Source organism: Chiroxiphia lanceolata, chromosome 18 (genome assembly GCF_009829145.1).
Source record: "Chiroxiphia lanceolata isolate bChiLan1 chromosome 18, bChiLan1.pri, whole genome shotgun sequence".
NCBI lineage: Eukaryota > Metazoa > Chordata > Aves > Passeriformes > Pipridae > Chiroxiphia > Chiroxiphia lanceolata.
The window spans coordinates 316,649-340,687 of NC_045654.1; the positions used below are offsets into that span (position 1 = coordinate 316,649).

The 24,039-nt window shown below is 54.0% G+C and overlaps 2 protein-coding genes across 3 annotated transcripts; both read right to left on the minus strand.

Moving 5' to 3' along the window:
• Positions 1-6,554: 6,554 nt before the first annotated feature.
• On the minus strand, positions 6,555-11,945 carry SLC7A4 (solute carrier family 7 member 4). 2 transcript variants are annotated; one of them, XM_032706148.1, is made up of 5 exons: positions 11,882-11,945; positions 9,642-10,691; positions 8,845-9,521; positions 8,311-8,419; positions 6,555-8,221 (listed from the first exon to the last, which is right to left on the minus strand). In XM_032706148.1, the coding sequence occupies exons 2-5, from the start codon at positions 10,621-10,623 to the stop codon at positions 8,028-8,030; spliced, it is 1,962 nt and encodes a 653-aa protein (XP_032562039.1). In that variant the 5' UTR covers positions 10,624-10,691; positions 11,882-11,945; the 3' UTR covers positions 6,555-8,027. The 2 variants fall into 2 exon arrangements, with proteins under 2 accessions (XP_032562039.1, XP_032562040.1); XM_032706149.1 differs by lacking the exon at positions 11,882-11,945 and having other exon boundaries at positions 9,642-11,787.
• A 3,300-nt stretch (positions 11,946-15,245) lies between these two features.
• LOC116795991 (protein DGCR6) lies at positions 15,246-22,500 on the minus strand. The gene is made up of 5 exons (XM_032706161.1): positions 22,317-22,500; positions 22,090-22,250; positions 21,496-21,596; positions 18,075-18,215; positions 15,246-15,983 (listed from the first exon to the last, which is right to left on the minus strand). The coding sequence occupies exons 1-5, from the start codon at positions 22,436-22,438 to the stop codon at positions 15,900-15,902; spliced, it is 609 nt and encodes a 202-aa protein (XP_032562052.1). The 5' UTR covers positions 22,439-22,500; the 3' UTR covers positions 15,246-15,899.
• Positions 22,501-24,039: the final 1,539 nt, after the last annotated feature.

Genomic DNA, 24,039 nt, shown 5'->3' on the forward strand with positions numbered 1-24,039 from the left:
CCTTTGTCAGCACTGGTGTCACCAGGCTTGCTTGTGCTGTGATGTACTCCCCATCCATTCCTCTGGACTCTCCACTTGTGCAGAACATGCCTAGGGAGGTCATGGCTCATCCCTCACCTTTCAACCTTTAGGCTCCTCTCCTTTTTGCACCTTCCTGTCACAGACTTCACCTTCTCCATCTATGGCTGTCCTTGGGCAACCCCAGACGTGTATCTCCAAGAGGAAGATTCACAAATCTCCCTACTCCTGGTCTCACCCTGCAGCTGTGCTCCAAATCTCTCTACTTCCAGCACTGTCTGTGGTGGGCGCACACTCAGAAAGGAAGATACTGAATTTTTTCTCTTCCATGCCACACCTCGTGCTGTCTGCCAGATCCATGTTCTCCCTGGATTGTGTCTTTCGTGCAAAATTCAACGTCCTCTCCATCCACTCCCTTACAACCCTCAATCCTCACACATCTTACCCGCTATAGCTTCCTCCTTGAACATCCTCCATGTCTTCAGTGGGCTTCTCTGGCTCGCAAGAAAGAAAACAACCTTAATCCTCATCGCTTCTGGCCATCAGCTGTTCACTTGGCATCCTTCCCAGTTTCATTCTGCTTTTTTTCCTCATGTTTACCTTTGGAGGCTGCAGTGGCTGCTTGTCTCCACTCCTGTCCGCCTCACCTCCTGTTCCTTTCACAGTCCAGCAGTTCTCCCAAGTCTGGTATTCAAGCCTGGCAATGGTTTCCTTTTCTTCTGTGCTGGTTGAACCCTCATTTCTTTCCTGCCCCATTGGGAACTTGCAGAACACTTGCTGAGGAAACCTATTCTGATTTCCAGGGACTCTGGGAGGGGTTAAAGAGAGCAGAGCTGGCTGCTCTGCCAGCAGAACCAGCTGGTGGGAGGCTGTGGGAGCTGCCTGGTGCTCATGTTGGCTTTCAGGCTCTGTTAGGCTGGAGAAGGAGCTGGGCGGCCACAGCTGCATGCAGGAGCAGCAGCCCCCAGCTTTGTCATGGTGATTGGATTTTCAGTCTTTGCTATGTTGGCAACCCGAGGTCAGAGAACACAGATGATTCGCTGGCAGCTTCTGCTTTGGGTTTGAGGTAAATGAGGTAGAAAAAGAAATAATATGTTGTAGTTCTAATTGCCTAGCGGTAATAGAGACAGTTGCAGAGAAATACTTGAACTAACTCAATCTTCCTTTTAAACTTAATACTTTTAACTCTTAAACTGTTTGGTTTCATGTATTTTTTTCATCAGGAAAATTTTTGGAACAGCAATAGCAGAAAACACTGGTTTAAAGAAACTTAAAATCAACTAGAACCATTTCCATAGTCAAGGGCAGCTGCCTTGGCCAAAGGCTTGGAGGTGGAAATTGTTTTCACTCCTGTTTTTAAACTCTGAGAGCTCATATGAAGCTCATCTGTTTAAACAAGTGGGAATGCCATGATGGGCTCCAACAACAAGGCTGTTGGCCTTGTGCCTGTCCAAGAGCCATCAATGACCCAGGATCATACAGACCTTGGAACTAAGAGAGAAGAATCATCCAGTGTGTTGACATATTGCATTTCTCTGTTTCTAGTTTTTCCTTTTTTAGAGTCAAAATTACTGTAAGGAATGTTTTGAATTATTTAATTTCTAACTGATAAATGAATACAGAAATTGTTTTGTAGTCTATATACAGTTCTTATTCTATTAAAATTTTACTCATTAAAATAAGAAACATTTTTTCCAGCCTCTCCAGCTGAAAGGGGCTACTGAGGTTAGTGGTTAGTGGTGAGTTGGCAGTGCTGGCTTAATGACTGGACTCGATCTTAGAGGTGTTTTCCAACCTAAATGATTCTGTGATTCTATAAGATTTATCTTCTTTATTTGAAAATAATGCTATGATTTACCTAGTGAAGTTTGTCCAGTAAATGTGTAAATCATTTTATAGTTGCATATCCAATAAATCAAGCCTGTACCTTGGATTCACATCTGTCTGTCCATACCATTTGGAGGGGTCTCTTGCGTGTTGTCAGGTCTGTAAATCGGGGCTGTCTCTGTCAGAATCGTCCTGCCACCCTCTCAATCTCCAGATGAAAACTGCATGTATTGAACATAGAAGCTTTACGGGCCTTGATTGAAATCAGTGTAAGTACTTACGTTTTAAAATACTTCCTCACCATTTATTGTTTCTGTTATGTCCTTTGCCCCTAGTCCTTCCTGTGCTGTCCAAAGAAGAGATGCAAATTAAAATCCTATGAAAAAATACACCAAGGACACCAAGGAGAAAATCCACTTGGCTCTGCCTTGACACACATGGATTCATTAGTCACTGAAGTCAGAGCTGGGTGGTTTTAGGCTCAATAAACCTATCAACATACCATTTAGGAACTTAAAACCACCACAGGGCGATGTCTCTGGATGTTGAGCATCCAGTTCTCCTGTGGGTTTGATGAGATCAGGAGGTGGCTGAGGGAAAAGGAGCGCATGCCTGCTCCGTGCACAGGTGGGATCTGCCCTCCGTAAGGGCTGCCGGGAGAAGTGGGAGCAGGCAGATGGAGCAGGTTTTGTGTGGGAAGTTGGAGGGTTTTGACGTGCTTTGGCAGCTGCTGCAAAAGGTTGTGAGGAATTAACGTGGAGAGTTACGCTGAGAACTGTAGTTCTGTTATACCAGTTATTCCCAATTTTGCTGGTGATCTCCCCTGCTGGAATTCCAGTTCCTCTTTCCACAAACTCAGTTGTGTTCTCTTTAAGTTGCAATAACTCAACAGAATATTTTTTGAGTCCCCTGTTCATGAGGGACTCAATGGTTCCAGTACTGAGCCTTTTTTTTTGGTCCAAGTGCCAATTCCATATTTTTCCTTTTTATTTTCTTTACATAAATTGCCAGGTAGCAGTTGAATGCCTCTTGAAGGTGCTATAGCACACCAGCACTGCTGCCTCTTTCCAGGCTCCTCTCTCCATTAAAGCACAGAGGTTACACAAATCCGTATTGATTGCCACTAATGGTATTTTTTCCTGAATTCTTGAGCAGCTCTCACTTTGCTCAGTGGCCTTTTGAGGCCTTGACTCTCCTTGCTGCCCATCACTTCTCAGAATATCTGCCAGCTTGTTTTGCTGCAGCACTCTGGGACTGCTCCAGCTGCCTGTTTCTGGAAAATGAGCATTATTACTCCAGGGAAGCTCACTACCTGATTCCACGTGAAACTCCTCTGGTGTAAGTTACATAGGTGATCACAAAGTTTTAGCTGTAGAAGCTACTAACAAGTGTGTTTGGAGTCAGGGCTGGGCAGCAATCCTGCAGTGTGGCTCCAGCTGCTCCCCACACACAGAAAAGGGGTTTTTTGTGCTTTCCAAGCATTTTTCTTGAGGACTTTCACGTCCTTTAGGATATCAAGCATGCTGCCATGCCCAGAGGTGCCTTGGCTCTTGTCCCAGCAAGGATTGAAACCCACAGTGCTACCCTAAAATGCTTCCAATCTAGCAAGGGAAGCATGGGATCATGAGAAATCAGCCATCCTGGCTCCAGAGGAACTACTCACTGCAACCCCTTCCCTCTGATGGACGACTGATGTTTCCTAACCTCAGGCCAAGCTGTCATTGCCTCAAGAAGTGTTTCTGATCTCTTGCCTAAATCTCCCTCGTGACAGTTGCAGTCTGTTGCTTCATGCCGTGTCTCCTGTGCACATGGGGAAGATTTGTTCTCCTTTTATAGAATCTGTAAGGTTGGAAAAGACTTCTAAGATCACTGAGACCGGCGTCTGCAGTTTTGTGCCTGTGTGGTGTGTTACATGTGGGGAAATGGGCTTTTCCTTCTTTGCTCCCAAAGTGAATGCAGTGGATGCATCTGCTGTTGGAACCGAGTCTGCCACTGGGACAGGCCCGCACATTCCTGCTCCTTAGAACGTGTGGTGAGACAGAGAAGAGCCGTGGCCCCAGAGCAGCCTGACTGCCAGGACTGCTGAGACACAGCACAAAAATTCCTGGAATGATTTGTGGACCCGTGTGCTTGAGCACCTGCGCATTGTGGAGGGATGAGGGGAAAACAAGACCATCTTGGTCTGTGCCATCTTTTAATGCTCTGCCATTCCCCGGCCGGCAGTAGGAACAAGTAACACCGCTGCTGGTAGTGTGATGCTTACCTCATCCTGAGGCTGTGTCTGCAGGAGGAGGAGGAGGAGGAGGAGGAGGGAAGAATGGCAGGGATAATGAGAGGATTACTTACAGCCAGCCTCACTGAGCCACTGGTCAGTGCTGCTTTCAGAGCCGGGGGGGGGGGGTGGGGTGGGGGGTGGGTGCGGGGAGGGATAGTTTAGGAATGTGAGGATGGGAAGTGGTTTAATTAGGACATGGAGCTGCTCTGTCCTGAGTGCCACTCCACCACTCCCTTCCAGTGCTCGGGGCTCCCCTCCTCCTCCCTCCAGCACAGACAGAGCTCAGCTATGCAAGTGCATCAGTGACTGCTTATTCCCCTGTGACTCCTGCTCTCCTGTACTTCCCCATGCAAGAGCCCAGGGACCCCTGCGGGTCCCACTGCCCGGTGATCCCTGTGGCTCCCACAGCCCAGTGATCCCTGCAGCTCCCACGGCTCCCATCCCCGGGGCTGTGTGGGCAGCAGCAGTGATCCTGTGTGCTGAAGCCTCTGAAATCATCATGAGCTCAGTTCTTATGGCCATCCCTGGAGCATCTCTGAGTTGCACCTAGGGACGAGGCTGAGGGCCATGGGCTCAGTCACTCACTGCCATTTAAAGGGGGTGGGTGGCAGCCCCAGCATCGATTTTCTCTCTAGTACAAATCCCATGTTATTCCCCTCTGGATTTGCATTTCTCCTTGTCTCCTTGCACCTGCCTTATGGGACAGGGCACAAAAAACCGGCATTGCTCTGGTAGCTACTCTCCCAGTCTTCTCAGACCAGCAGCATCACTGGCAAGGCTCAGCCATCCCCAGCTGCTGCCTACCCACTCCCACGCTGCCCATGGGGATTATCATCCAGGGCTCACATTAACCCTCTTAGCGCAGCTGGAACACGTGTGCCAGAGCTGCTCCTGCCCCATGGCCCCTAAAGCCTTTCTCAGTTCCCAGAGCCCCAGCACCAGCCACTCCAGCACTGGCCTGCGTACTTCCCTGCAGCTCTGGCATTAGATTGATTTCGTGCAGCCTGATTACACCATTGCCCAGAAAACAGGACTTTATTTCTATTTTTAAGCTAATTTGGAGAAAGGTACTGCTCTGGAAAACAGGTGTATGATCAGCCACAGGGAAGCAGTGGCTGCTTGAAATGAAGTTCTGGGAGCTGCACATGGGGATGGTTTAGTTTTAAATCTGTTTGGAATTGGAGGTACAACTTGGGGAGATAATGTTTTCTCTCACATTACAGGCTGCCATCTTAAAGCCCTGCTGATGCTGTTTAGTTTGGATTTATTTTTTTCCCTGCTGATACAATTTTTAGGAACAAATCCCTGTTGGGGAGCTGCTGGGGTGCCAGTGGCTGCTGTCACCCCCCTTTTTTTCTGTGTGCATTCATGAATAGTCAGTTAAAAATCGATTTGTACACATTTTGTGCAGGGCATGTTACTGCAGTAGGATGGTGTACGACACATGAACCAACCAATTTTGTAACACTGTTTAAAAAAAACCCAACACACAAGTGTGCTCAAGAGGCCCCACTGGCCTCCCAGGCACCTGGGAATTATGCTTCAATCCTTTAATTCCCCGCCAGTCCCCTGTCCCCATTCTGGCTTTGTGTGCTGTGGCCTAACAGCAATTTCTGTGCATTTTTACAAATGAACGATTTCAAACAGATTAAATATCGATGGTTGAAAGGCTCATTCAACAACTCTCTGGTCTTTGTCAGCTTAAAAGGCTGACTGAGAACCCTGCTGGCAGAGCCCAGCCCTGGCAATATGACTGCCATTGACTTTCCTCCACCAGGGAAGGATTAAAGTGTTGTGACTCTCAGCCCATCCTGCTCTGTGAGAACCTTCCTGCCCTTCCCCAGCCCCACGCCAGGCTCCCTTCTCCTGTTGTATCCCTGTGGTTCTTTCTACTCGCCTTTACCCAGCTGACAATGGACTTACTGCTGAGATTAAAACCCGAGTTTCTAAGAAGGGTTCCGCCTCTGCCTCCCCAGGTGTCTGTTGAACACTTGCTTTTTTAATGAAGAAGGACTTTGTTATCTCAAGAAAGAAACTTCTCTAGAGAAGAGCAGTGGTGGGGTATCCGTAGGTTGTCTGTTAATTCCTGTTAATTGCACAAGTTGTCCCATCCCTTTGGCTTTAGTTACCCTGTCCTGCTGCTGCTCAGCATCGTCCTTGCTGCTCACAGGGGAGTCAGGCCCATCCGGGTGAGTATCAGTGTATTTGTGTACTGTAACGCTTAAGTCCCAGCCTATTCCAGCCCTGTGGGGTCCTGGTTTCTGAGGGTCTGGCTGGAGCCTGTCCTCGTGACTGGAACCCCCGTGGCAGCAGGGTGGCAGAGGGCAGCACAACCCACCCTTTCCCCACGCTTTTAGGGGGCTTTCCTGAGCATCAGCTGGGGAGCAGCTTCCCACCAGGAGTCTTGGGGACACAGAGCACAACAAGCCAGAGCCATCGCAGAACCAGTGTTTATGAGGGTGATCGAGTCAGCCAGTGCTCACAAGCCACGAAACAGAGGTGCCAAACAGGGCCACAGCACAGTGGGGCCGTGCTGCTCCAGTGGCAGCAGCGCAAGGGTGAGGCAGGACATGGAGCAGCGCCGGCAGACAGAGGGGTTCACCAGGGGCCAGCATATCCTACTGAGAATCCCCACAGCCTCTCTAGGCCCCTCCAGGGACTGGTCAGTGAGAAGCAATGGACCAGCCTGCCCACAGTCCCTGGCTCCTCACAGGATGCAGAGGATGAAAATGGAGCAAGGTGTCCATGATGCAAGGCCTGGCAGGTCAGCTCCACTGACTTTCAATACATGCTGAAACCCCCCTCCCTTCTACTTTAGCCTAGCCATGGGCAAATTAGCCAGGAGTGGCTGCAACAGTGTTGCTGGGGACCCTCCATGACACTCTTGTAGTTGGAGTGACCCCAGAACATGGGGATGATCACTGGGGACGGAGCAACACTGAAAAGCACCTGCTGAGCCCGTCCCAAGCCCCAGAGAGCCTGGGAGGGGCATCATGGGGGGCTGAGCCCCTCGTGGTGGGGCGGGTGGTGTTGCTGGGGCACAGCAAAAGTGGAGAGCCAGCTCCAGGCATATCAGGGATGCTGCTGGGGACCTCCATCGACAAGGCAACACATCTGGGATCCTGAGGACCCACAGCCTGCTCAGGGCTGGGGCAGGAGCCTGGCTATGGCATTACGTTCCAGTGGGCATGGCCCCCAGCTCCCCCCGAAACGAGCAATTCCAGCAGCTGGGAAGATGCAGTTGAGTTGCTGCTGTGCCAGCCTCCACTGGCTTTCCTGGGCCACCCACTCTGGCCATGTCCCTTCTCTACCTCCTCCACCATCGCCCCCTCAGTCCCAACCTTTGAGGAGAGCAGCCCTGGGGATGGGGATGGCGGGGATGGCAGGGATGGTAGGGATGCTTGTGGGGAGGCCCCTGCCTCCTTCTGAAGAGACTCTGAGGGAGGCAGAGGGGCTCCGCAGGAGGAAAGGGGGCTGCAGTCAGAGCTGCAGACAGGATGAGAGCCAGGATAGGCAGCGCTGGGCTTCCTGTCCCAGTCCCCAGGGAACCTCTGCATCCCTGGCTGCATGGATGTGCCAGTGGACAGGAGGTGTGCTGCACAGTGCCAGGGTGCACTCGGGGAGAGGTGACAAGGACACGCCTCCTCGTGAGTAGGGCAGGCACTGGGCCGAGACCCAGTTCCTGAGTGCAGGGGACGGGGAGGGAGGGAGCCGGCCCCTCCACGCTCTGTGGGGAGCGTGTGGTAAGGGTGAGCATCCTCATCCTCTCCGGATGGAGCCCCACACCCAGGGCAGCCCTGGTGGCTCTGCTGTCATAGGGACCAGGAGGAGGGGGATGGGTCTCTGGCCTCACTGTGGGAGGGGGTTCCGATGCTCCCATCACCAGGTGCCCCCATCCCCTGGGGTGTCATCTCTTGCAGTCATCGGTGTCGGTGTCCGGGAGACCAGCAGTGGGCTGGGAGTTGGGCTGGACCGGCTGCACCCTCTCCTCCAGGCTGCCGCTGGGGAACACCACGTAGCGGGCGCTGAGGCGCTGGGGACGCAGCTCCCGCAGGTTCTCCTTGCTGTGCCACATGCCGTAGCTGAAGTAGACGAGCAGGCCTGCAGGGGGGACAGGAACAGCAGCGGCTCCAGCACTGCCTGGCCACTGGCACAGTCCTGGCTGGCATCCCAGCAGCTGGATTACTCACCTAAGAGCAGCCAGACTGCAAAGCGGAGCCACGTCATGTAGCTGAGCTTCAGCATCAGGTAGATGTTGAGAACGATGCTCAGTGCCGGGGAGAGGGGCACCAGGGGGATCTGTGGGAGGAAAGGAGCCAGTGGGGCTGAGACCTGCAGGACCACATTTCTCATCTTTAAAATCATAAAGACAAAAGGCAGCACTGGCAAACATGGGAGACAAAGGGACTGTCACCCTGGAATTTCTAGAAGTGGCATTTTTTTTTAAGGTAAAAGGCAGGCAAAAGGAACAAGGGCAGCCAAAGTAAGGAGTCCTTCTCCTTACTTTGTGGGGTTGTGGGGATGCAGAGGAGGGAGGCCAGGGTGGGCAGGAGTGATCCCATGGGATGGACATAGAGCTGCTGGCGATGTCCTCTCCTGGGGACCAGTGACCACACAGAGTAACAATGCAGGCCTGTGCCTGGGGCCCCTGTAGGCCCATCAGAGCTGCTCCAACCACCCCGACCCCTGCAGAGAGATTGTCCCTGCCTGGGCCCCAGGCATACCTGGAAGGTCTGGGTGCTGTGCTGCTGCTCGTGTGCCCAGATGAGGAAGAGGCTGAGCAGGAAGCCCAGGCTGAAGAGGACCAGCAGCAGGGAGTAGCTCCAGGTGGGCAGGTGGAGGTGGGTGTTGCCAAAGACCAAGATGGAGCAGAGGCAGATGGCAGACACCATCAGGATCACCACGGCCACTGTGACCACCTCACCTGGGTAGAAGTTGCTGAGGAACTCCAGGTAGGGCTCAAACGCTACTTTCAGCTGCCCTGGCTCCCGCTGCTGTTTGTTCTTGTCCCTGTCCACCAGCTGCAGCTTGTCAGAGAAGGACTCGTACTCCTTCAGCTCACCACTGGATGGACCCTCATGGGGCTCGGGGTTGGGCTGGCCACCAGCTGCTGGTGCAGGGACATCCGCTTTCTGCTGCTGGAAGCGCAGGACAATGATGCTTGCAGCCACAAAGGTGTAGGCCAGCAGCGTGCCAATGGACAGGAACTGCACCAGGGCCTCCAGGTCGAAGACAAGGGCCAGCAGAGCCATGAGCAGCCCGAAGACCACAATGCCAACAACGGGCACCTGTGTGCGGGGGTGCACTCGGGAGAAGATCTGAAAGAAGAGTCCGTCCTCAGCCATGGCATAGACGATGCGTGGCAGGGAGAAGAGGTTGCTCAACAGAACCGTGTTCATTGCTGAGGGACAGGCAGAAGAAGGAAGACCCCATCAGACCCAAACCCAAACTGGCTGGGGGTTGTTCCCAGCCCCCATGGTGAGTGGGGCAGGCAGCTCCCACCGCCACTGCCTGTACTCACCACAGATGGAGCCAGCGGCCACCAGAAACCCCGCCCAGGCATAGCCCCTCCTGTAGAATGCATCAGCCAGGGCAGAGTCAGGGTCCAGCGAGTGCCAGGGCACCATCAGTGTCAGCACAACTGACACCAGGATGTAGGCGCCGGTGGCCAGTCCCAAGGAGAAAGCGATGGCCCTGGGGACAGCCCTCTGTGGGTTCCTGGCCTCTTCGCTGGAGGCTGCGATGACGTCGAAGCCCACAAAGGCATAGAAGCAGGTGGCTGTGCCAGCCATGATACCTGACAGCCCGTATGGGGCGAAGCCGCCCTCCTGGGTGCTCCAGTTCTTGGGCTGTGCAAGGACAAAGCCCATGATGAGGATGAAGAGGATGACGCCCATGCTGATAGCCGAGAAGACGTGGTTGAGCCAGGAGGATACTTTGGCCCCAAAGGAGATGAAGGCAGTGGCTACCAGCAGGATGGCGGCCGCCAGGAAGTCTGGGTAGCGGGCCAGGAATGGCACCTCCCAGGCACCCACATGGGTCTCGGTGAAGTTCTTGATCTTGTGGTTGAAGATCGAGTCCAGATAGCCACTCCAGGCCCTGGCCACTGCGGCCCCCCCGATCATGTACTCCAGCAGCACATTCCAGCCGATGAGGAAAGCCCAGATCTCACCCACGGACACGTAGGTGAACATGTAGGCAGAGCCTGTCTTGGGCACACGGGCTCCAAACTCGGCGTAGCAGAGAGCAGCCAGGAGTGAGGCAAAGCCGGCGATGATGAAGGAGACAATGACAGCGGGGCCAGCGATCTCCTTGGCCACAGTACCTGTGAGGACATACAGCCCAGAGCCCACCATGCCCCCAATGCCCAGCAGCGTCAAGTCGATGGTGGAAAGGCATCTGTTGAAGGATGTCTCCATCATGTCATCCTCCAGGGTCTTCACTCGGTTGAGTTTCTGGCAGAAGCGGGTCAGGTCGGTGGAGCGGGGCAGCCATCTCGCCATCGTGGAGGCAGTGGGCCCTGCCTTCAGCAGAGTGAGAGGTCCTCAGCAGTGAGACCCTGCCTGGAGACCTGGCAGAGGGGCAGGAAGGGGTGAGCATCCCCTTGGCAGGGAGGTATCAGGTTCTGGGGACAGGGTAGAAGAGCCACTGGGCACATTCCAGGTGTCCCTCACACCTCAGCCAGTGTGGGCCTCAGCATGGAGCACATCTTCCTCCAGGGTGGTGGCACAGGACAGGGACCTGTGCCTGTGTGCAAGGTGGGAAGGAAATCACACCACTCTCAGGGCAGCATCTCCCAGTTAAAGCCCAAACCAGTCTGCTCTGGCCCTGATGAAGGTTTCCTTGCTGCTTCTCCTCCACCTTATCCAATATCTACCTGATCTTCTCCCTGGTGTGCTGGGAACCCACCAAGGGGGCATGCAGAGTCTCCCTCCTCCCAGGATCCCACTGATGCCCCAGGGAAAGCCCAGACAGGCTGCAGGGGCTGCAACAGGAAGTCCAGAGCAGCTCCAACGAGGACGTGTGAGTCCCCTGACAGACCAGGAAACAGCAGCATCAGGGATCAGCCAGGCTGGCAGCTTGCCACCATGACAGTTGGAGGACACAGCTCTGGGGACCTTAAGGTGCTGCTTCCTGACTGCTCCACAGGGCAGTCGGTGACTTTGGGGATGCTCTCCCCTCCCAGCCGCCCTCTCCTGCATGCCAGGAGATGTGTCCCCCTCCATCCCCAAACCACAGGTCCTGCTCAGAGGGCTGGTGCAGCCCCGCTCCATAGGTCCACCTGTCTGAGAGGCCAAAAGGTCCTGGAAAGGCCAATGGGAGATGATGGAATGACACTGGCCCATAAGGACAACAGGCACAATCCATGCTGGCTGAGACTCCCCAGCCCTGCACACCTGGGTACCCGCGACTGGAGGGGTTGGCAGTACCGGGATCCCCAACGCCAACACCCCCAACAGGCGCAGCACACCCACTGGGCAACGGAGCATCCCCGGGGCTCGGGGTGTGGCCGTGGGTGGGAATCCTCCGGTTGGGGGGTGATCACAGGTGGGGGACCCCTGGCCCGAGAAGGAGGGTGTGGGGGGGTTCCGGATTCATCCTGGGCGGGGAGAGGCGATAGTTTCGCCCCTGCTCAGCCCCGCCGCGATGCCGGTCCCGGGCGGCGCCGAGTCCCGCTCCCGATCCCGGCCGCGCTGCCACGGGACGCTCCCCACGGTCCCGATGCCAGCCCGACTCCCGGTGCCAGCGGGCCCCGCTCACCTGCGGGCGCGGGCAGGGCCCCGCGCGGCTCCGCTCCAGCCCCGGCCCACCTGCACCGCCGCCGCCGCCGCCGCCGCCGCCGCCCGGCTCCGCCTCCCCGGGCCGGCGGAAGGGCGGGGGCCGGGCGGGGCGGGGGAGCGCCCGGGGCTGCGGGAGCTCTACGGGCGGCTCTGGCCCCATCGCGGGGGATGTCTTCCCCCCAGCGGGGAGCACAGCTTGGGGGCATCGGGGCTGCACCCCCAGGCCCAGGAAGGGGCTGACACAGGGGGTCCCCAAGGCGCCAGGGTGGGCGTTCCCACGGGGGTGTGTGCGGGGCCGGAGCCACACGGAAACGGGGCACAGGGTGGTTACGGAGATGCTCCGAGGCCTGGAGCCCCTCTGCTCTGGAGGCAGGCTGGAAGAGCTGGGGGTGTTCACCTGGAGAAGAGAAGGGTCCAGGAAGACCCTTCCAGTGCATAAAGGCACTCCAAGAGAGCTGGAGAGGGATTTGGGATGAGAGATGGAGGAACAGGACAAAACAGGGAATGGCTTCAAATGGACAGAGGGCAGGATTAGATTAGATGTTAGGAGGTAATTCTCTGTGACAATGGTGAAGCCCTGGCACAGGTTGCCCAGAGAAGCTGTGGCTGCCCCATCCCTGGAAATGTTTGAACAAGGTTGGCTGTGGCTCGGAGCAACCCGGTGCAGTGGAAGGCTTGAGTGAGATGAACTTTGAGGTCCCTTCCAATCCAAACCATTCCAGGATTCTGTGATGGAGCACTTATCCTAAATCTCCTCTGCTGGATACAGTTCTGGATGGAGCAAAGGCCTGAGACCCTACTCCTCTGCCTCTACTCGCTCTGCTCTGGAGCTGCTGCCCTGAGGACAGGCCCCCCCTCCATGCTCAGGTGTTTGTCATGGAGAAGCAGATGTGGTGTGGGGAAAGTGGCTGGAGGGGCAGCAGTGGAAGGGAAGCTCCTGAACAGGCCCATCCAGCTCACAGTCCTGCTGCCCAGCCAGTGCCTGGGCAAGAGCACAAAACCTGAGCGAAAGCTTGTGCGCTTCCACCCGGCTCTGTAGTGAAGGGGAATCACCTCTCTCCATCTCTAAGTCAAAAGGTGTTTCTTTTCCAGAAGTGCTTCACCTCCACTTGAACCAACACAAACCTTTTGCCTCTCCAGCCTCTCTCGGCAAGGAGTTTCCCAAGCAGTCACCTGTCCCACCCAAACCTGCCTGTTACAGGTGTCCTGCAATGCTCCCACTCCTCTGTTTGTAGAGAGCAAAGTTCCTCTCCATGTGTGATATATAGTTTTATCTTTACCCTGTTCACTCTTGAGCCCCTTGTCAAGGATAAAGAAGTCCAGCTCAGCTGGAAGGTGTTCCAGAACCCTGATGTCACCGGGGCCTTTGCAGGGCCTGTTCTTGGGGTGCCCTTCTTGGGGTGAAGGGATCTGCATTTGAGTGCTTTGCAGCAGCAAAATGTTTTCGTTTTCTTCTCTGATCCCCTCCTTATGTCTCATCTGATTTTCTGATGGCATCTGAGCACTAAAGCTGACATTTCCATGGACCCAGCTGTCATCACCTCAAATGTCACCATGGACAACTTAGAGCCCACTGTGCAACACTGAGGGCTCCTAGCTGAATACATTCACTCTTATCCACACTGAACTGACTTCCTTACTTGGAGGGGACCTTGCACTCGTCGTCAGCCCAAAGTATAGGAAAAGGAAGCAGAAAACAGAACTTGTCCTTTCCTGCCACCCTCACTCACCTTCCTACAGCTCCTGGGTGAACACGGGGCTGGCATGGGGCCACACCTCTCCTGTCAGTCACCTTGTACCTGAATGGGGAACTCAATCCTCTGGTGCATCCCCTTGCCACGTCACTTCTGGCACACAAGGAGCCCTGGGCAGGAACTTACAGTCCAGCTCTGTGGGTGGCTGAACGCAGCAAAGGGGCCCCCAAACATGTGTTCCTGGAGCACCGGCCAAGAGCTTGGGGGCTGCCCAGGTCACTGAACCAAGGAGCTGAGACAGCCAAAGCCCAGTAATCCTTGGCAGCACTTCCAGCCCCTTTGGGTAGCTCTCACCAGGTCTCACCCGTGTCACTGGCAGTGCCACAGCTTTGCAGTGGGATGGTGTCACCCTCTGCTGACACAAACAGCACTTGCTTAGAAAAATATCTGTATTCTCTGTGTTGTACTGCCCAGCTTCGGGGGACTGAGCAAGTGTTCATCTGCTTAAACCCTGCTGACCTGATCATGAGCCATCCCAGGTGCTTTACTCCCTTAGGATAATGCTGCCCAACAGTTACCACCACTGACCCCCTGCAGCTCTCTACCTCGACAAAAAGCCCTTCTGAAACCCAACCTGACCACAGGCATGGAAAATTTCAGCTTGGATCCAATCAGCTGCCTGGCAGAGCCATCCGCAGCCAGATGGTGGAAGCAGGAAGCCTGAGAGCTGCTGTTGTCATGGCAGTGCTGCAGTGATCCCCAGCACTGGCTGCCCCTGGAGAGACGGCAGCAACCAGCAATGCCAGATCAAGGTGGGCTCCAGTCCTCGCCCCAAAGGGCAGCGCAGTGGGGCTGAACCCACCGGCAGTAACCCCAATCCAAGCTTCTCCAGCCATACCATTGCTCTGCTGCTGCTCCAGTGATTCCAGAGCACTCGTGTCAAGGAAGGGGGGAACTTCTAGGAGGCAGCGTGACCCCCAGCATCTGGGCATCCTTTCCTGTGATCATTCATCCCTGCTTTCCTCATCCTCACCCCGGGAAGCAATTTCCTTGGTAATAGCTCTGGCCACAAATCTGAACACAGATGCTGACTTCACTTGGTCAAGTACCAGTGACTACCATGTATTCCCACAGGATGAATAAGGTGCCTCCAGAGGAGAATGTTGTCCACCTTGCCCGTCACCATTTCAGCAGTGGAGTGCAGGGCTCCCATCTGAGGATCCAGTGGCAACAGTTCCAGGTGGTTCGTGGGGACCCTGCAGTGGTGCAGGACCCACACCAGTCCACTTTCCAGCTCAAAATTTTCATTCAGGAGGTGGAAACCCCATACAAGCAGTGGGTCTTGTCTTCAGCTGCTGAACCACGGTAGCATCATCCCCACGGGGAACACCCACCCATGATGGAAATGAGAAGGGGTCTCAGTCCCGAATTTCCAAAAGACTTATTGGTCCTTGTAGCTCAGATCTTCCATGTTTGTCTCCTTCACCACCACCTCCCCCCACAAGTTCTTCCAACACCCTGAAAGGTCTCAGAAACACTCCAGGTTCCTTCCCCGCTTCCATCTAGCACACCATGAGCCCCATACTCCTCACTGGGGATGGGACAAACCTAATCATAACCACTGGCATTCAGAAAGCTGCAACCCCAGAAGGCAGGGCAGAGCATTTTATTTCTCTCCATTTGGAAACTGGTTTAAAGGAACAAAGCAAAAGCTCTCCAGCCTTCTCTGCTCCCTGAGTCAGTGGGAACACTGCTAACATTAGTCCAGTAACACTGGGTGAGGCCTGAAATCCTCCTTTAATACAGATGATACTGGTACCTGCCTGGAGGAGGGTCTGTGAAGGGTCTGCCTGTCTAAGAGGCTGTTTCTGCTTCAATCACACACAGAAGCATCTTCCAGCAGATAAACCTTGGAATTGTTGTTTCCCCCAAGTTTTATTCATCTAAACACAGGGCCACTGCCACACGGCAGGTCTGGGTTTGCTGCCTCGGCTGGTCCAGCCCTGGCTCAGTAATGGCCTTAGCTACACTGCAGGATGTTCATGGCAGGTGAACATGCTCATCAGCTCCCAACTGAGCCAGATGCAACAGACACCTTGCTCTGATGACCAGAGAGGCAGTCTGAGGCTCCCAATCCCCCTGTGCTGGGCTCTGCTCACCCCAGCTCTAATCTAAGCGCCCCAGCGAGTTCTTCTATACCCACAGCCTCTTCCTGACATGACACAAAGCAAATGCATGGACAGTTTGTCCTTTAGAGGGAAGTCAGAGGAAAAACTTTGGAAAGTGAATAGCAGATTTGCTCCTTCAGTAAAAAGCTTTCTCGGCCTCAGCTTCCTTCTGCTGCAACTTCCGAATCAGCTCCAGCAAATTCATCTGTAGAGTCAGCTCCTGCAAAGGGAAAGAGACATTTCTATAAGATGATCCCATTACCTGCTACAGGAAGCAGGAAGGACTGGCTTATACTCACCCCTCAAGAGCTACACATTTTAAGGGAACAAAAAAACCCAACCAGGCAAATAGAAACCAAAGGCTTCATTGTGTTTAAGCATTTCTCTAGAATATAGAGCAGTAACATTTTAGCAGACCTGCTGCAAACTGTGGCTGTCTTAGGAACCCTAGGGCTTTCAGATTCCTTAAGGATTCAGAAATGCTCTTTCTTCTTGACTGTGATAAATGTGTAAGGGCCATGAGGGCTGGCCAGTTCGGCAGGCTGAGTAGGGGCAGTAGCATTCCCTTGCACCCGCACAGCCACATGCCCCAGAGGATGTTCTCCAAGTTCCTCCCCTCCTCCTTCGGCAGCATCTCCAACTCCCTGACCCTTTCCCAGCACAGAAGGGTGGGAAGACGAGGGATCGCTTTGGGTACCCTCTAAGTGGGGTCCAAGCAACACATGGCTGTGCTGGTGCATCAAATTCCCTGCAGGCATTTCATTCCCCATCAAAAACTCCCTTTTCCATGACTGAAATCAAGTGGAGACACCATCTCCTGTAGTCACCAACATCAGCCTATGATTCCTTTACCATTTGCTCCTTCTTCGTTATGTTTATCATTTATCTCAGAGACAACACAGTGGAGCTGCTAATTCGTAAGCCCAGGGCTGTGACTCAGCCCTGCAGACATGATGCTATGAAAATAAAAATCTATTTTTGTAAAAATACATCCAATGCATAAGCAGGCATTTCATACAGACTGGAAGGAAACACATCAGCTGATGGGAACCGTGTGGAGAACAGATTCCAGCAGGGATTTCTTGGTGGCATTCACAGGCACAAACCAAGATCCGGGTTTGGCAGCTATCCTAAAAGCAAACATACACAAACCCAGCAAACAGAAACCCTGCTAAGGGTTATTACTTACAAAAACAAAATAAAAGGCAGGGCAGGAGGGCGAGAAAGGGCTGCCTGCATTATATAGCTGGGGAATAGCAGCACAGGGAAAATGAGAGGCTTATTCAAGGCTCCACGATTGGGAATCGTGTGGGTGGGTGTTAGAAAAATGTCTGTTTCGCTTCATTTAAGCTGTCTTTTCTCACCAGTAGGTCTTTATCTAACTGACATTTAATCGGCTGAAAAAACAGAGTTAAGAACAGCCTGTCTCTGTGTTCCCTGTTAACTTGTGTGGCTTTACAACAGGACTTGGGAAGTTTTGAGTTTTTTCATTCCTGTGGTGGCATAAAGACAACAGGGACAAACTCAGGTGATTGCTCAGACCTTTTGAGAGCAAATGCACTGGGGAAACTAGGAACAATTCTCTAATCACAGTTTGAGACCAGCTCCAACAAGTCACATGCAAGAAGGAACAAGGTGCCTAATAAACAGACTCCTGAAGCCAGTTTGTACAGTTAAGCTGGATACAAAAACAGTAAATCACTTATTTTCGTGTTATTCAGACCCATTTGAGAGTCACAGGAATGCAGGCTGTTGGTACAGTGTTTCTTCCCTCCACACTGGGAAAAATACTGCAGGAAGTTGGGAATGCTGCCCAGTGGTACCTGGGTTTCTGCTCCTTTGTTACAAACTGGGTAAGAGGTCTGCCCAGGGCACATCACCCACCAGCTGGGAGGCAAAGGACAGATCGTTCTGTCTGACCCAGAGATCCACAATACATTAACAGTGAGCTTTTTTTTTTAAATTAAAGATATTAACCCAAGAGTACTGTCAAACAGAATCATGGAATGGTTTGGGTTGGAATAGACCTTAAAACTCATCTCATTCCATCCCCCTGTCATGGGCAGGAACACCTTCCATTAGACCAGGTTGCTCCAAGCCCCATCCAACCTGGCCTTGAACACTTTTAGGGATGGGGCAGCCACAGCTTCTTTGGGAAAACCTGTGCCAGGGCCTCACCGCCCTCACAGGGAAGAATTCCTTCTCAATATCCCATCTAACCCTGCCCTCTGGCAGTGGGATGCCATTCCCCCTTGTCCTGTCACTCCAGGCCCTTGTCAAAATACCTCACCCGCCCTGCCTGAACACCAACCTGAGGATTGGTGGTGATGTAGAAGCCAGACACCCCAGCCTTCTCCAGGGTGCTCTGCTGGTCAGTCACTTTTTGGTCCAGCTCTAGGACTATCTTCTCATCCATCATTCGCTGTTCCTCTCGGATCTGTTGCTCCATAGCCTGAAAAACACAACGGTCAATGAAAAAAGTGGAACATCTGCCTTCCTCCTGGCTTTTTCTCATGTCTAACACTTACTGAAACCCAAGGGCAATCCTGAATCCTAATGAGCCCAGTGACTGCAGTGGTCAACCCACACAGCCCCAGGTCTTACCACCTCTACCTGCAAAGCTCCCAGTCGAGAAAATGCAGGGAAGTCATGGGAGCAGCCCGCTCTCTGTGTGTTTGGAGATGAGGAAAGAGCACAAGGAACCAACCAGTGTCCAAATGACTTTTCCTGATGAGCCACTGCCTGAGCTATGGCTGAGCTCAGTCCAACAACTGTGTGCCCCTCTCAAGTGAGGCTAAAGGGAGACTTGGAGGAGTAACACAGGCCACTGAAGCTCATCAGAGTGCCAGCTCGAATGCCTCCCAAAGAATCCCTGGACACTGACACGGAGCTGGAGCTGTAAATCTCACCCAGATCCCATTTATTCATGAAAGGATCTGAATGCTGGGGCTCTATTTTTGAGAGACTGAGAACATTAGCAAACAAGGACTTTACCAGAATAGCTCCAACCAGAAGGACACTGCCCCTCCTGCCTTGCCAACATCTGCCCAAACCTCAGCAGAGAGAAGAAATAGAGCCCAGCAAACGTGGATGTCAAAGGCACTCCGGAAATCGGGAGTGGAAGCAGAGAGCAGGAGGACTGCAGGAGATGAGCAAAGCCCAGCTCAAATAAACACCTTTGTGTGTGCACAGGCAAGGTGATACACCCTCACCAGGTGCACTGAGCAGCAGAATTCCCTTGCAAGCCACACAGAAAAACAGGAATCATCACATTCCATCAAAATACAATGGCAGTCTCATTCTTCTATGGTGAGCAGGAGGGTGAGGGGGGGATTCTGCCTCTCTCTTCTGCTCAGGTGAGACCCCACCTGCAGAGCTGCTTCCAGCTCTGGGGGCCCAGCACAGGAAGGATGTGGAGCTGCTGGAGCGAGTCCAGAGGAGGACATGGAGATGCTCTGAGGGCTGGAGCCCCTCTGCTCTGGAGACAAGCTGGGAGAGCTGGGGGTGTTCACCTGGAGAAGGCTCCAGAGAGACCTGAGAGCCCCTTCCAGTGCCTAAAGGAGCTCCAAGAGAGATGGAGAGGGACTCTGGACAAGGGACGAAGAGACAGGATAAGGGGGAGTGACAGGACAAGGGTTAGATGGGATATTGGGAAGAAACTCATCCCTGTGAGGGTGGTGAGGCCCTGGCCCAGGTTGCCCGGAGAAGCTGTGGCTGCCCCATCCCTGCAAGTGTTCAAGGCCAGGTTGGACAGGGTTTGGAGCAACCTGGTCTAGTGGAAGGTGTCCCTGCCCAAGGCAGGGGGTTAGAACAAGGTAATCTTTAAGGCTCCTTCCAACCCAAACCATTCCATGATTCTGTGATTCTCCTGCAAGAAATAAATGGCTCAGGTTTCAACATTTCAGTCATGCAATGCTGTCCCTATATAACACAGAGAACAGAGGCATGTGTTCAGCTGGAAATATCCATGAGGTAAAATTATTCTCACTGCACAGAAAGGGAGAAGTCACAAACCCCAGGATCTCCTACACCACTGGCTGGTGATTTAACAGACCTGGGAGGGAAGCTGAATGCATCCATACTGCCACAATTCCTGGGGAAAATCCAGAATTTGAGTGACAGAGATCTCAACCACAAATAGTGTGGGAAAGAGCTGAGGTGTGCCTGAAGCATGGATGTATCCATGGCTCTGCAAAAGGCCTGACCTAATGAAGAGCAAGAGCTACTTCTTGGAACCTTTCCTGGATGCAATTAGCATGTCACAGTGAGTTTCACAAAACCACCTGCTGTTAAGGAGGATGCAGGACTTGGATCCACCAGAAGATGATCCTACACCATCTGCTCCAGAGAAAACACTCAGGGCAGGACCTTATTGGAATAAATGGGAGGAAACTCAAAGCAGCTCAAGGCCCAAGAGAAGAAGAAGCAGAGGGGTGACTGTTCCTTCGCTACAGCATGCTGAGGGACCTAAGTAAGCTCTGTCCTGACACTTTCTTCAGTCCAGGGGTTCATGCCCTTTGCAGGAGATACAATGGATTCACATCCCTCGTTCCCCAGATTTTCCTGCCTCCCAGCCATCTCAGTGTGCTGCCCACACCATCCTCTCCTCCACTTACTCTGCTGGAGGAGTGACTTCCCTTGGGCCTGAAAAAACCCCAAATTTAAGTGTCTCACATTATTTTAGATTTGGCATCTGATTCTGGGTTATAGAAAAGTGCCAAATCTTGAAGAAAACTGAGGCTTAAACACAAGTTTTGCTTCAGCTCTGGTGACTGATAACCCTGTATGATGGACAAAGCTTTTCTAAACACTGCAGGTTCTAATGAGAAGCCAAACATCTAAAACCTACACCTTGTATTACTTTCCCTGGGAGCCCAATCCCAAGCTGTCTAAGTCACTCAGAGACAGAATAACAGGGACAGCTTGGCTTTAGTCACCTTGACAGGAGGAATGTGGAAACACCAAAGGATTCAACAGCGAGTGCTGACACGGTGCTTATCATGGGCAAAGGCAGGAAAGAGCCTCTCTTTAAACAATTCTCATTCGCCTAACATGGAGCAAAATAACTTCCTCCATTTTCCTCCATCAATTAACATAACTGGCTACTTGCCTCTAGCTATCACCAACATAAAAAAAAGTCCTTTGGGACTGGACCTACAAGTGCCTTTTCCAAATACCTTGGGATGCTCTCAGAAACGACTGCTACACTTAGGAATCTCGAGGTATTTCCTCCTTATCAATACCACTAACAAAAATGTGATTTTTTTATTTTGAGTATTCTCTGCTTTTGACTTGTTATGACATCATGGCAGATCTCATGCACCTACTCCATGTTTTCTATCACTTGCTTCCTGTACAGGCTTCAGCCTGTCAGACAGTGATGAATCATTAAAGCACTGTGGAGAGCATCGCCTCTGGAGCAGGCTCCCAAACTTCCATGATTCCCAGATCACACCTGGACCACAGCTCTCCTAGATGGCAAGAGCCTGGGCCCTGGGGGGACAAAGGGCAGAGCAAGAGGAGGAGACCTCCAAAATGGGGTGGGGAACCTAGGTCTGTGCTAGCAAGGCCAGTCAGGATGTCTGGCAGCTCCCAAGGCTGCAGGGTGGGAACAGTCAAACCCTCTGGAGATGCTGCGGTGCTCCTGCAGCAACAGGGCTGTGAGACCCCCGGGAAGGGACACGGCTCTGCATCCGCCCCCCCCCTCCATCTCCCCCACGGCCCTTTCTCACCTCCATCTCCCGCTGCTGCGCGGCGCGGAGCAGCGGCAGGTTGTGGGGCCTGCAGCACTGCTGGGCCTCCTTGTGTCGGTGGAACAGCTCCTGCTTCAGCCCTGCCACGGGCACGGGGGGCTCAGGAGGGCACGCTGCTGCCAGGTCCCCCCCAGTGCCATGCCCACCTCCCCCAGTGCCCTTCCCACAACCTGCCCCCCCTGCGGCGTCACTTCCCACAGTCCCCTTGTGCCTTCACAACCCAGCCCTCAGGGCTCTCCCCCCAGCAAGGCACCCACACCCTGCCTCGCCCAGCTGTCACCCCCACCACCCCTCAGTGTCCCCAGAACGTGACCCCCGTGTCCCCCCCCCTCCAGTGCCCCCACAACCTGCCCCCCCCCGTGTCACCCCCCACCTCACAAATGCCCCAGGCCCGTCTCCCACCGCAGGGTCTCCACCGCCTCCCTGCAGTGCTGCCCTCACTGCTCCCGAGCTGACTTCCAGCGTACCCCCGTGCCCCAGGACCGCCCCGCTGTGTCCCCCCGCCCCAGCGCCGCCCTCCTTCCTCCCGTGTCCCGGGATCGCCCCCCGGAATCGCCTCCGGGCCCCGGGTACCGCGGTGCTCGCTGTGCAGCTGCCGCCGTTGGCTGTAGAGGTTCTTCTCGGTGAGGTGCTGGATCTCCAGGAGCCCCTGTACGATCTCGAACACCGTCCCGTCCAGCAGCGCCAGCGCCAGCTCGGAGAGCGTAGTGTACGAGAGGCGCTGCTGGCAGGGGCTGCGAGAGCGCACCGGGTCAGCGCGGGCGCCGCGAGCAGCCCCCGCCCCGCCGCGCCGCGCTTACCTGGGCAGCGCCTTGACGAGCGCCTGCAGCTCGGCCAGGAGCCGGCGGTGCCGCTCCTGCTGCCGGGACAGGACATGCTGCGACTGCTCCTGCTCGGCCTCCAACCCGCCGGGCCGCGCCATGGCCGCCCCACCTGCCCTCTGCGCGTGCGCCAGCCCGACCCGCGGCGAGCCGCCATCGCCCCGCCCCTCGGAATCCGCCAATCCCCGCCCCGATCGCCCCCCTCGCCCCGCCCCCACCCCGCCCCCTCCCGCTCGCCGTTCCCGGCACATCCGCGGTCTTGGCTTCTCCCGGCGGCAGGAAAGGCCCGCCGCCCCCGCCCGCGCTGCGACCCGTACTGGCGGTTCCTCTACAGACCATCCCATGTGATGCACGGGGAGGGATCTCGAAGCGTCCCGCTGTTCCGGCTTGGAAGTAGCTGCAGATGTTTTAAATTACTTTATCAGGAGAGTTTCAGACGGAATTTGTCCGCTTTGGAAGGGGTGGCACAGGGTGACTTTACCGCGGCCAAAAATGAGGTGACTGCCGGCATCACCGGCACGGGAGGGATTTCACTGTCAGAGGTCTTTCCAGCCTGTGAGCTGGGGAACATTCCCTATGGACACATCGCCAGGGCCATGCTGGGCAATGTTTGTGGGTGCCCTGGGAAGGTCAAGGCTGCGTGGCTGCCCAGATCCCTTCCAATCCCTGAAAACACACGGAGTTATCGAGTCCTGGAACGGCGATGGGTTCTCCTTTTGGGTGCGAGGGTGTAGGTGATGAGAGCTGGCACAGGCTGAACTGTGCATTCATGGCAGGAGTCACAGGAAAAAGTTTCTGGCTTGAATCAGCAAACCAAAGACCCATTGAAATCGATTAAAAATGCTTTAAAAATATTGGATTTAATAAGACTGCAAAGCCTACAGAAGCTGTGCTGCCTCTTGAGGGGACTGGAAATGGATGTGTGAGAGAACATGAAGCATCCCCAGTCAAATGGAAAAACATCCTTAAATAGAAATTGCCTTCTTTCTACCTCCCCACCTCCCCCCTCATTGCCTCAAATTGCCATTCAAGGATCCCCAAATCCCAAGTGCTGGAGGGGATTTGGGTGGGCTGACTTCAGATCCCTCTGCCTCTGGGCAGAGGAGTTGCTATGTTGGTCTGTCCAGCCCATCACCTGCCCTGCCTGCTCTTCCCCCAGCCTGGGGGCAATATCCCCATGGAATGACTTCCTCATATGTTGAACAGGCAAATTACCCCAACCCCACCCTCAGGAACCACCATGAGTTTGTGCTGTGCTGAAGGAGCCAGAGGACAAGTGCTGCAGCCTGCTGAGCTGCCGGGGAAGGGAAAAAAGGGTCCTTTGATGCAGAACTATGAGCTGTGCTGCCCAGCTTTGGCTGGGGCAATATCCTGGATCAGTATGAAAACATCCCCAACACTTTGCCGTCCTTCACCATGAAGATTTGATGGCAGCTTTTGCTAAATATCCCTCTCTGTCATCTGCTGTCACAGAGTTTTGCTGCCCCAGGGAATTCCTCCAGCAGCACAACCCAAAATCCCTTTGGCAGACAGGGGTGCTCAGGTATGGTGACCAAACTTCACCTGGAACAGGAGCAGACCAGCTGCCTCCCCTCACACAGCTGGCCACACTGGTGAGGACCTAAATACCACCTGCCTTCTCCCCTCCAAGAGTCACATCCCCATCGGCACAGCATAGAGCAGCCCCTGCCTTGACGTCACT